Source organism: Oppia nitens, unplaced genomic scaffold (genome assembly GCF_028296485.1).
Source record: "Oppia nitens isolate AA-2021 unplaced genomic scaffold, nextdenovo-longstitch-racon4-pilon3 scaffold2_pilon_pilon_pilon, whole genome shotgun sequence".
Taxonomy (NCBI): Eukaryota; Metazoa; Arthropoda; class Arachnida; order Sarcoptiformes; family Oppiidae; genus Oppia; species Oppia nitens.
This window is the reverse complement of record NW_026533210.1, coordinates 2,438,285-2,452,351: the sequence shown is the minus strand read 5'-3', so window position 1 is coordinate 2,452,351 and position 14,067 is coordinate 2,438,285. Positions and strand designations below refer to the sequence as shown.

General features: G+C 28.9%; 3 protein-coding genes across 3 annotated transcripts; 2 read left to right on the top strand and 1 right to left on the bottom strand.

Moving 5' to 3' along the window:
* The first annotated feature begins 1,750 nt into the window (after positions 1–1,750).
* On the top strand, positions 1,751–3,194 carry LOC128955365 (testis-specific serine/threonine-protein kinase 3-like). Its single transcript, XM_054301029.1, has one exon. The coding sequence runs from the start codon at positions 1,922–1,924 to the stop codon at positions 3,131–3,133; it is 1,212 nt and encodes a 403-aa protein (XP_054157004.1). The 5' UTR covers positions 1,751–1,921; the 3' UTR covers positions 3,134–3,194.
* Positions 3,195–6,729: 3,535 nt separating this feature from the next.
* LOC128955368 (pseudouridine-5'-phosphatase-like) lies at positions 6,730–7,521 on the top strand. The gene has a single exon (XM_054301033.1). It carries the CDS (start codon positions 6,800–6,802, stop codon positions 7,439–7,441), a length of 642 nt encoding a protein of 213 aa, XP_054157008.1. The 5' UTR covers positions 6,730–6,799; the 3' UTR covers positions 7,442–7,521.
* A 2,152-nt stretch (positions 7,522–9,673) lies between these two features.
* On the bottom strand, positions 9,674–12,098 carry LOC128955363 (luciferin 4-monooxygenase-like). Its single transcript, XM_054301028.1, has 5 exons — positions 11,928–12,098; positions 11,514–11,721; positions 11,316–11,428; positions 10,063–11,224; positions 9,674–9,949 (listed from the first exon to the last, which is right to left on the bottom strand). The coding sequence occupies exons 1-5, from the start codon at positions 12,096–12,098 to the stop codon at positions 9,735–9,737; spliced, it is 1,869 nt and encodes a 622-aa protein (XP_054157003.1). The 3' UTR covers positions 9,674–9,734.
* Positions 12,099–14,067: the final 1,969 nt, after the last annotated feature.

The following is a 14,067-nucleotide window of genomic DNA, read 5'->3' as shown; positions in this document are numbered from 1 at the left end:
TCTGGTCAATCGGTATGTCTGTATTGTTGCATTGGCTATGAGTTCAATCAGTAGTTTCATATTTGCCACAATATTGTCGCTGTATCTCAACATTTCGTGGGTATTCCATCTGAAAGCCGACCGAATAGCCAGATATCTGAAACATCGTATCCTCTCAGAGGCAACCAATGGTCGTCCACCCGACTCACGAATCGGCCGATTGATAATGAATTGGTTTATGGATTATGGCATACATTTTAAACGATACGATAGTATATTCAAACAGATAGCCGGACTCATCTACGTAACAATGGTCTGGTCGGTACTCATACTGTCCGATCGGATGATTGAATGTATAGTAAAACAGGAATCGTTTTTCGATAACATCAAAATCTGGGAACACGAGATCTTCAGTACAGTTATGTTGATATACTTCCTATACTGTCTGTCCTCTGTTGATCATACACTGACCAGACTAAACATACTGATACACCAACTGTCCCTTTCGGTTAAGTTTCACTATTTTGACACCAATCAGATAGCTGTCAACAAAACGGCCAAAAATGTAATGTCTTTTTTAAAAAAAATTGTTTTGTAAACTAACATCTAATGTTAGTTAAGGTTTTTATAAAATGAATGTCTATCTTAATCTATGATTTTTTTTATATGAATTAATTATTTATAAGTTTTATTTTTTTTCCTGAAATATTAAGTTTTAAATATTATTAGGAAATTATTTTCCTAAAAAATACATTCATATGAATTAAAAATGTATTAAATAATTATAATATGTTTTTTTTTAAATTTATTTTTCTTTAGCTTAAACTATTGGCCGAAACAATGCGTAAATGTTCACTAAATATATCGTGTTTTGGTTTATTGCATATCAATAGGGGTTTAATTATAACAACATTTAGTATATTAATAACATATAGTATTTTGATGTATGAAATGACCCGTAATCACGACGACAGTGACGGTAAACTAACTAATAATACTTGTATTAATGATACCATTCAAACAACAATTGCCTATTAATTAATTAAATATTATTAATCGATTTTATTTATAAAATATTAATTTTATTTATAATTATAAAATATTTTTTAAATTTATTAATCAAGTTTTATTAAACTTGTATTTATATATTAGAAAATATAAACTTTTATACAAACAACAAATTATTATTTTATTACAATTTATTAGTAATAAGTTAAAAATTTATATATTGTGACTTAAATTAATTTTATATTTACTTAATTTTTTTTAAATCATTTTTTAATTTAATTAAAATAAGTTATACTATTATTATAAATACAATACAATACGATATAAACATATGAAAACATTAAATTGATAAAATAAAATCTAAACAAATTTTTATTGATATTGAATTTTATAATTTAAAAAATATTAAGCATTGGTGTATTTAAATTTATTAATAATTTTGTAAATGTAACCTTTAATTAATTTTGCAAATATTTATTATAATTATTATATTATTATAAAATCAAATTAATTATATACTGTATAATTGTTTAATACATTAATCAATTACCGGTAATCTATAAATTATGGATATTTATCTATAGAAATAATAGTGTTTTAAATTTTGCAATTTATTTGGTATCACGTGCACACGTGATTGTGTGTGTACGTGCGTGTGTGTGTGTGTGTGTGTAATACATAATCATTGAAATTACAACAATTAGTAAAAAAAACTATTTAATTTGAAAAAATAGTTAACGACTAATAATAAATTTTAATTATAATAGTTAACCAAATAGTTTGTATAATAACTGATAACTGTTTTATTTTCTCAATTATCATTTGAATCCTATTTGACTATTAAAAAAAATAATAGCTGACAGACAACCTAACAATAATAACAACAACAAAAAGACAATTAGTTTAGTGACCAATAGGTTTTTTATTTAAAGTAATGGGAAATTGTTGCGGCGGTAATGGTTCGGACGGTAATACCGGCGGCAGTGTTGCGGCCGATCATAAAAAACATGAAAAGAAGGACAGAATACCGGCGTCGGAATCATCGGCGACGACGCCTAAAAAACCGATGCCGTATAATGCGCGGCCGTTGTCGCCGCCGCCGGCCGGACAGCGGGAACTACTGTTCAAGGCCAATGATAACGACACGGACGACGACCAGACCAAAGAGGACGCCAAAGCTCGAGCCCTGGCTGAGGAACAGATCAAGAAATCAATGAAAACCGGTGGCGTCAGAGGCGATAACAGTGCCTATTCGGTGATGAGAAAACATACACAAACAGGACAACCGGCGGCTGCGGCGGTCAATACGGGAAAACAGTCGGCGTATAATGAACTCAACAGATATATGTCGCTTAAAGGATACGAAATGATTGCACGGATCGGTGCCGGCAACTATGCCGAAGTATACAAAGCCGTTACCGTAAATGAACGAAAACCGGTGGCCGTAAAAGTGATTGATTTGCGTAAAACCGAACGAAATTATCGGCAAAATTTTTTGCCCAACGAAGTCGATGTACTCAAGATATGCCGACACAAAAACATTGTAAAGATCTACGAAATGGCACAGACAGGCAATCGGGTGTTTATGGTCATGGAGTTTGCGCCGTTCGGTACGCTGGCCGAGTGGCTCAAAGATAACGGTGCATTGAACGAGCCTATAGCTCATGTGTGGTACAGACAGATAGCCAAAGCCATTAATCATATGCACGGCAAGCATATAGCGCACCGGGATCTGAAACTGGAGAACATACTGATCTGCAAGAATCGGGTGCCAAAGATATCGGACTTCAGTTACGCTGTCATCCATAAACCGGGTTCACCGCCGAGCACTACCTACTGTGGATCGTTGCCCTACTTTGCGCCGGAAATACTTCAACGCCAACCACACGATCCCATAATGTCCGACATCTGGAGTCTGGGCGTCTGTTTTTTCATTGCGCTCAACGATGGACTGCCATTCAAGACACTGGACGACCACTCAATGATATTACAGAAACAGTTGAATAAGGACTGGCATTTCAGAGCTAAAGTCGACCAAAAACTATCAAAAGATTGTAAAGATTTGATCGGCCGTATGCTTGAGCCAGACATCCCCACTCGGATCACATCCCAACTGATTTTGGCCCACCAATGGATGCGACAATAATAGTGACAACAACTAATAGTGAACCACCGTTTAAATGATACTTATTTTTAATGATCATATCAGACACTTATCTTTTATATACATATTTATTGTCTTATATATATTGATATATAAATTTATATATATATATATATATATTATTTTATTTTTTTATATTATTATCATATGATTCCACAATTTTTGACACACAAATTATAATAAACTATTGATTAATTGTGATTTTAATTTTTAAATAAATAAAATAAATTTTTATGAGAAATTATAAGACTAATAGACCTAAAATAAATTGACAAAAAAAATTGTAATATATTTTTTGTTATTGTATATTACTTATAACTTTAAAGTGTTAAATGTTATTATATATAAATTTACTGTATTAAAGTTTAATGTCAATATTTAATAAATTAGTTATTTTTATCTATTGATATAATGAAACTCAAACTTACAACAAAATAATTATCAAAATTAATGAAATAAATTATTTTTTTTGTTATCTGAGTAATCAATTTAAAAAAATTGCAAAAAATAATAATGATTTTTTTCTATACATATAAAATATCAAACTATTATTATATCAAAAGTCGATTTACAATTCAATTAAATAGCAATCAAAAAAATGCTTTTTAACAATATCTAACTCAATCAATACAAGTAGTTAACAAATATTTACATAAATAAAATTAATTGTATAATAATTAACATATCGATAAATAATAGCCCATTAAATATTGACATCATATAAACTGTGTTTGATATATATAACGATTATACTGTATATGATATCAATACTGTATAATACTTACATTATTATAAAAAATATTAGAAAAAAAATAAGTTTGATATTATGTTTTTGGATTTATAAATTTATAAATCATATCTTCAATTATAAAAAAAATTAATAAACTAAAAAATACCCCGCAAAAAAACTATCAATATTTAAAAATGATATCATATATTATTGACTCTATAACTGGCGAAAACAAAAATAATATTATCAACTATCAATACTATTCAATGCTTAAGCCGCCACTGTATCTGCTCCGTGGTTTGGGTGGACCGGTAGGTCTATATAGAGTCAAAAATCACGGTCCGATTCGGTCGACAATATCATTGATTTCGGCGATAGTGTATCTGATTATACTAAACATGTTTATTGTGTTCAACATAATAAATACCGTACGTATAGTCAAAGATCCGGACCGTTTGTTCGTACAAAACGTCCAGTCATTATATATATTGGTCATCGATATCATCGGTATCATCAGTCTGGACATACTTTGGTGGCGACGCCGACAGTTACGATACATATTGAACTCAATGGACCGGGAGGTCGAGCTCAGCCAGAAATTTAACGACCAGTTTATGGCAAAGAGATTGAAGAAATTCAAAGGCAAACGAATCAAACTATTCCTGTTTATGACACTATTCTCTGTTTATAATAGTTTATCCATTGATCTTAAAAATATGTTTATTGAGTGTAAAAATGAAATACAATTTATGGCCAATCCGTTGGTCAATAGTTGGATCAATGGTTCCGTTAATGTAATATCGTTAATGATTACCTCGATCTGTAGTTTCACATTTTCCACTATTTTGATACTCTATATCAACATTTCGTGGATATATCGGCTAAAAGCCGACCGAATCGTACGATACCTGAAACGGTGTGTACTCGTCGATGTGGCCAACGGTTGTCCACCTGATTCAAGTGTGGCCCGAGTAATGAAAAATTGGTTTACCAATTATGCCATACAATTCAAACGATACGATAGTATATTCAAACAGATAGCCGGACTTATCTACGTATCGATGGTCTGGTCGGTGCTGTCGCTGTCCAATCAGATGATCAAATGTATTATTAAATTAAAGCCGTTTATGGATAACTGGCAAATGTGGTTACACGAAATATTCAGTATTATCGTATTGTTACACTTTTTGTACTGTCTGTCCTCAGTAGAACATACCCTTACCAGACTAAACAAACTCGTATACCAACTGTCCCTTTCGGCTAAGTTTAACTATTTCGATACCAAACAAATCTATGTCAACACTGTGGCCAAAAATGTATGTGTTTTTGTTGTTGGTATTGTATATAATATTAGTGATAATAACGATTGTTATAAGTCTAGTCTATTTTTTCCTCTCAATTTATAACAAAATTTATTTTATTTTATTTTTTTTAATAAATTTAATAGATGTTAATTTAGTATCATTATTATTATTATCAATAATATATATGTTGTTAGAAAATAAGTAAATTAGTAATTAGTAAGTAATATATTTCAAGTTATTACAATAATAATAATAATAATAATACTAATTTAGTAATGAAATAATATTAAATTATTTAATAATCTAATTTAATAATATAATAATTTTATTATTTATGTTTATGTTTTTATAAGATATTTGAACAAAATATAATATTTATATAACAATTCTAGTAATTGATAATAATTTTATTTTTTACATTTTAAAAAATATAAATATATTAAAACTATTTTTTTCTTAAATTTTTTTTCATTAGTTTAAACTATTGGCCGAAACAATGCGTAAATGTTCACTAAATATATCGTGTTTTGGTTTATTGCATATCAATAGGGGTTTAATTATAACAACATTTAGTATATTAATAACATATAGTATATTAATGTATGAATTGACTCGCAATGATGACCATGAAGTTAATAATAATAATATTAATAATACGTGTTTTAATAATACCAATCAAACTTCAACAACAACATCAACTGTTTATAGCTTATATAATATTTAGTTATCATAGTATTTAATGGTATAAAAAAATTATTATTATAAAATAATAACAATTACAATTTAACCAAGGACATTGATAATTTTATTGAACAATTTATTATTATTATTATATATACCGGTAATACTGTATAATAGTATTATATGTACTAAAAATTTAGTTTAACAATTTTATTTTATTTTTTTATAATTTTTATTATTATTATATGATTGCCTGTTCAAACAAGTTTTTATTATTATTATTATTATTTAATGTGAAATGATTATTATTTATTTTAGTTATCATTTATTTATAATTTAAAATAAGTTTATGTAACTGTTTATCAAAAAAAAATTTGTACTTAACTGTCATTAAGTCTAGTTATTATTTTTTTTTTGTTGATAAATGAGAGGTTTACTTATAGACTAAATAATTTATTTTAAGTGTTTATAATAATTATAAAAATGATAAGTTATTATTTAGATTGAAAATATAGTAATTAATTTTGTTATCAGTTTACATTTATATATATATATGTTACCATATGTTTGTCATTATATCAAAAAATATTTGCGAATCATTGGGGAAAATAAAATTTTTTATTTAATTTCACATTTGATTTTTATTTAGTTCATGTTATTAGACTACAGTATAAATATATACTGTATGTGTGTTTCATAAAGTCAATGCAATATAATTAAATAATTTAAAAATTAAAAAAAAAACAATAACTTTATTTAAACAATAATTATGTTTTATGAATAAAACAAATTGTGACAATTTTATTTTGTGTGTATTTAAATTATTATTAATAATAATAATAATAATACAGTAATAATATGACTATTGATAAACCAATAGCTACTGTAAGTCATGTTATATTTGATTTTGACGGCACACTTGTGGACACTGAGATGTGGGGTTTGGACAACTTGAACGTCCTATTGAAACCATTGGACAAACAGTATAGCCTGGAGTCCTATAGACCAAAGCTCGGTATGCATGTTATCAAACGGTGTGAACTAATTGTATCGGATTTGGTACTACCCTATACTGCCCATCAGCTCCTCGACAAATGGCTTAATCAATGCATAACTACTGTAACTGATATCCAACTGATGCCCGGAGCCGAACGATTAGTAAAACATTTGTCACAAAATGAAATCCCGATGGCTATTGGATCGGCGGGAAAGAAACGTGAGTTTATGGCCAAAAGTGCACACTTTGGCGATTTGTTTGCCACAGGAAAGTACTTCCGACACATAGTACACGGCGATGACCAGGGAGTCGAAAAACTTAAACCCGAACCCGATGTGTTCAATGTGTGTAACTCGGCTTTCAATCCCGTACCCGATCCGCAAAATGTATTAGTTTTCGAGGACAACCTAATCGGCATTACTGCTGCCAATAAGGCCGGTATGCGGACAGTACTGGTCAACGACCAGCGATTTTATTCAGCAAATCAATGGTCAGACAGCGGCCTAAATATCGACTTAATTATCAACAGTTTAGATGAATTTGAACCGCAATTGTTTGGTTTGCCGTCATTTATATAGAATTATCATTTAATTATAATCAATCGTTTATTTAATTTGCTAACTATTTGTATAATTATATATAAAAAATTATAAAAACATTTTTTTGTTGATTAAAATACACTATTATAGATAAAATTGTATAATATGACTGATATAATATTTATTTTATTTTTAAAACAAATTATTAATGCTTTTTATTGATAGATTAAAAATCAAGTGTTTAACAAATATACTGTCAAACTTAGATAAATATTTATAATAATAATAAAAATGTCTAATCATTATTTAAATTATAAAATTTATTTATTTTAGCAAACACTAAATTATGCCAATTATTATTATTATTAATACTATTGTTTACCTACTTATTAGACTAAAATAAAAACACTTAAAAAATAATATACCAATTAAATAAATTAGCATGTACATTTTCATCAAAAAAAAATTGTCAAACCATTTATGTAATATTTAATATATACGATACTCTTAAGCCATAAACTAAAATCATAAGTAGTAGTAATAGTAGTTTCATAGTTAGTCATTGAAAATTGTTTGATTGAATCTAATGGAAGTGAAAACGGTATCAAAACTGGTTTCACTGCGAGACCGGGCAAAAAACGTCGGGTGCTGTCTAACCAATCAAAACTTTTACTCCATATTAAGACCAACACTGTTTTTGTTGAGATTTTCGGGAGCGCCGACCGGACTCTGGCAACTATGTACGGAAACTAAATCGTCTTCCGTACGGCGAATCGTTACATTGGTGGCCGCATTAACGGTACTTGTGATCTTCAATTTTGGTGCCATTTACGACCTGTATCTGACCATTCGGACACTGCAACGACCGGAACGCAATTTTCAGGACAACGTCAACCTATTCCAGTGTCTGACCCTAAACATAGCTGGCGTACTGGCACTGGACATACTATGGTATCGGCGACAACTGTTGCGCGAAATGGTGGTCACCATCGATGTCGAGCGTAAACTCTGTACGGTTTACGATATGGAGTGTCGGCGTTCAAATGGCATCGAAATCCGTCGCATGACTTTCCAAATGGTTATCTATATGTTATTCTTCGCCGGTTATCTATTCTATACATTGTGGCAGTCGAGCGAACGAAGCGGCGACGATATGACCAGTTTCTGGTTATGGCTACTATTACTTAATATCAGAATCATGTCTGTGTTTACCTATTCACTGATCTTATCGTTTTATATATCGCTTACGTGGATATTTCGGCTGAAGATTCGCCGCATAACCCGTCATCTCAAACAACGTCTGCAAACAGATCCGTCAGCGATGCCCATAGTCTGCGACAATCCAAACGAAGACAACGCCAATGTTATCGAAAACTGGTTCCAGACATATGTCGATCAGTTTCGCCGATTTGAGCTCGTCTTTCGCCAGATAAACGGTATCTTCTATGGCGTCAAAATTTGGTTCATACTGTCGATGGCCGAGGACTGCATTTCGGGAATTATTGATAATAATTGGACATCAAATGTCCTGAGTATGGTATTACACGAAGTAATTACTATATCAGTGCTCATCTATTATTTGACTTCTGTGTCGACTATTGATCACTATATGATAAAACTGGTAAAACATTTGTATCAACTGTCGCTTCAGATCAGGTTCAGCGACGACAACGATGATGAAGACAACAATGATGATAACAATGGTCTACAATCATCGGAGGTAATCAGCAAAAAGGTAATGACAATAAAAAATAGTTATTAAATTTTTGTTAAATAATTAATTAATTTTCTTAATTAAAAAATTAGTTTAAATTTCTCGGAGAGTCTATCGCTAGGACTGAACTGAATGTTACGGTTTTCGGCTTAATCTCAATGAATCGACACTTAATTATATCGACATTCAGTTTGTTGACAACCTATACAATACTCATGTATGAGCTGACGAGTGGCAAACATTTGATTGTTCATTGAATTAGGTGTCCAAAAAAATAACAAATAATTTATATTATCTAATATATATTGTTATTGTAATTATTTTAATTTATGTCCAGTAATTTCAATAAAATATTTTTAGAAAATTTTATGCTAATATAATATAAGAAAATAATTTACTTAAAGTTTGTTTATTTCTAAATTTGTTGGTCACTCTAGTTTGAGATAACCTATGACCCCCTATGTTATGGATTATGTAATTAATTAAAATAATTAATTTGTTTTACATATTTTATATATTAAGCAAAATTATTGCAAACAATATTTATATGTTATCTGAGAAAATCATTTCTATTTAAAAGAAAATAAAAATATTTATTTTTTATTCAAATCAATAAAATCACATATCGTTGACATTATCAAACACATTGACAATAAACTTGTTGTTATTGTTGTAATTGTCATTATTATTGTCATCGGCGACATTCAAGCGGCTAATAGTTTCGTTGACAAACTTGCGGACATCCCTGCGGTTGACTTTACCGCTAATAGTCTTCGGGATGTCGTCCACGACATACAGTTCGTCGACTGTAATATTCTGTTGCTGTAAATACTCTACAAATTGTATTAATCAAATCAAACCAAACAAAATAATTAATTACCGGTAAATAAAACTCAACATTTAAATGAAAAAAATATGTGATCACTAATGTTTTGGGTTAACAAACCGTTTATATAATCCTTGAGCATCTGTACCGTATTGTCGCATCCATTACTGTCGCCATCCCTGAGCACTACCAATGCTCCCGGTGTTTGGCCGTGCAATCGGTGATTATTACCGAAAATCGTAACCTCTTTGACCATACTATGCGATAACAGTATAGATTCTAATGTTGTCGGACTGATATGTAGGCCCCGGTATTGTATGAAATCGTCTATCGGATCAATAATTTGCAGTTTATTTCGATGATCATAGTATCCAATATCTTGTGTCCGAAACCAGCCGTCACTGTCAGTGACGTTAACTGTAGACTCGGATGACACTGGAGTCAGATATTTGGCGCATAATTGTACACTTTTGACATACACTTCACCCATTTGTGTGGGTCCGAGCAATCGATCGCTGTCCGTATCGACAATTTTAATGCTAACAGCCGGCACCGGTATGCCACACGTGTCGTAATCGGTACTCTTGATGGGTTCAATGGTAGCAAAACCGCACATCTCAGTCATACCGTAAGCCTGTCTAAAGTCTTTGATGGAGAATCTGTTGGCAAACTTGTGGCCAATGTTTTTGTGCAGTGAAGCGCCCGTACAGATCACTTTGTCCAGCGATCCGATAGTCGTCGGATCCAAATTGTCATCTTTGATCATATCTGTAATGATATGTGGCGTCAACATCGCAGCCGTCGCCTGCCATTCCTCAATGACTTCGCATAATTGCCGATAACTGTTGTGTTGGCTGTTGTCTGTGATGACAAACCTCGAGCCAGTGGTCAGCGCCGCAAACAATTGGATCAAACCGTTGATATGAGCAAACGGTGTGGTATTGACAACAGTGTCCGCCGACGACCAATTGAATCCGGTGACCGGCAGCGAACTCATAGTCAATTGTGATACCAGCGAAAAGTCGGTAATAAAACATGACTTGACTTTTGTTGGATCAAAGCTGCCGTTTGTATCCACTAGTAAACAGTTATTCACTTTGGGATCAATTGTCTGTATGACACCAATATTTCTTTCGTTATGACACTTATGGCTAGTTATGTGACTTCTGTATGACTGATAATCATCTATAGGTTGATCATCGCTATGACTATTATTTCCATTATTATTATTATTTTCACTATTATTATTAATTTCACTATTTTTCTTAAATGAGACTATTGTCTGGAAAATATTTGATTTGAAAAATAATTTATTAATCTTTTTATTCAAAAAAAATTTTAAAAATTAATAATAAAGTAAAAATATTAATTACTTTAATTCCTTTATTATATTCGCTGAGCATTTTGTTTGACAATGATTTTTGATATTTTGTAGTTACTGTCATAAATTTGATGTCCTTATCTTTGATCAATTGTGACATTTGATCTAAAAATAAATAAATTATTTTTAAACACTAATTTAAAATTAACGAAATTTTAATATTATTATTGTTATTATTCAAAGTTATTACCAAACTGTGTATTAGGATTGACCGGAACGACAACTCCGCCCACAATTAGACCGCCGATTAATGTGACAACAAATTCATAGTTATTGTGACCGCAAATACCGAAATGTTGGCCAAACTTGAGACCACTGGTTACCAATACATTGGCCATACGTAGGCTGTCGTCGGCCACCGTATTGAAAGTGTAGCTAATTTTAGTTTCATTATCTATCTATGAAATTATTTGGTTAAAATAAAATATATTAAAATAAATTTCATACATAGAATATATATATATTTTTAATTATAATTAATTAATTTCATGTATCGGTTAATTTAAATAAATATAACATTTGATATAATAATTGTATTAATAATGAAATATATCATATACTGTATATAAAACTATGATATGTTTGTATATGATATCATACATACCAGGAAAGTCCTGTTTGAATGTGATCGGAGTTTTTCAATGAGAAACCTGGATATGGGTACCAATGGTATGGCTATCCGGGGATATTTTGATTCAATTATAGGATTTTTATTATTATTATTATTATTGTTATTATTATTATTGGTATTACTGATAACTTTATTAGCACTCATTGTTATTTTCATAGTTGTTTTCTAGCAATATTAATACATATACATATCCAATACTATATTAAAAATATTAATAATAATAATAATAATTACATTGTCATCATTGCCGCCACAATACACATATACACTGCATTAAAAAAATATGACTGTGAATTCAATTATTAATAAAAATACTATAGTTATATAATATATATATATATATAATATAATTAATATAATTAAATAATGTATTGTATATATAATAATGACATAAATAATAATCTTAAAATATGTATGTTAAGTATGTTGTAGAAATATAGAGAGTATCTGAAAAAACATACTTCAAAATATATATATATACAATTAGATATCAATTTATATATTATATTAATTCATGCTATATTTAAAACATTACTGATAAAAATCATAAACATAATAATTATATATATATATATTAATAAAAACAAGAAACATGTTAACAAAATTTTTTAAAAAATAACTTTTTAAAAAAATTTATTTAAAAAAACTTTTTTGTTTCAATAAATGTCACACAAAATATTAGTTGTTAGAGTTTATTATGCAAAGGTGTGTTTAGCTATAAATAAATTATTTTAGTGATTATTAGCGAAAGTCTATTTTATAACAATACTATTGATATATTATTGGGTAAACTAATACATGTGTTTCGTTTTTAGTATATATATATATATATATATATATATATATATATATATATATATGTATATGTATTTCAACTTTTATTATAATATTATTTGCTAAATATTTTATTATCTTATCAGCAAAAAAAAAAGTTTCTCATAATAGTATTGTTAGTTTTTAGCATTTTTTGTTGTGTCGGTTTGTTTGCTAACGTTGTTAGTGATACTTTTAAACAGTTTGACTATTATTATTAGTAGTAGTATTAGTAATAATAATAATAATAATTTATTACTATATTAACTGTTATTGTTATGGGAGAGTTAAAAGATTAGTATTAAATAAATGTTTGAAAAATTAGTCATTATTTTTAGTATTTTTGCTGTTAATAACTATATAAATATTTGTTTATTATTTAGTACTATTGTTTTTGAAAAAAAAATTTTAAGGTAAATATAAATCCGATTTGGTATTTTGAAAAATATTGAAAAGTATTTGTATATAATGTAAATTAAAAAAATTACATTACCTTAACAATAATTATTGAAAATTATTTTTAAAAAATTTATTGACATTTTAATTTTCAATATATATATATAATTTAATGATACAGTATTTATTTCACTTTTATTTTTTTTTAAATATACGATTTATATATAATTTTTTGCAATCTCACGCTTTTAACATTAAAAATAAATTTATGTACCGGTAGTATCAATAAATACATTTTTAAAAACTTTTCACAACATTTTGCTGAGAAGTTATTTAAATGTTATTAATTATTATTATTATATTGTATTGTATCAATATTTCAACATAAATTTTTTTATTGATTTATTAATTATTAAATAACATGGCAATTGGTTTTTAAAATACATATAATAAAAATGTATATAATAAATAAGTAAACAACTAAAATAATTAACAAATTCATTGTGTCATTATAAATGTCATAAAAAAACAAATATATGATACTTACATAACGTTAACAATAATTTTAATAAAAAACATAACTTAATAACTCCAACATATACTGTATGTTAGACTTTAGAATAATTGTCGAAAATAAATAAAAATTAAAATTAAAAAATTAACAAAAATATTTTCATAACAAATAGAAACTTTAGGACAAGTCCTCGAGTTTAGGATAATCGGCCAAACGGCCAGACATATAGAGATCGATATCGTAGTCGAGTGCAAGTTTGGTCAACTTAGCCGACTGTTGTTTGTTTTCGTTAAACCGATGATTACGGTGTCTGTCCATTAGTGGAGCCCTTTGTTGTCTCATTTTCAACGGTGCCGACAATCGGTTAGTCAGACTTTGGTCACGTTTGAA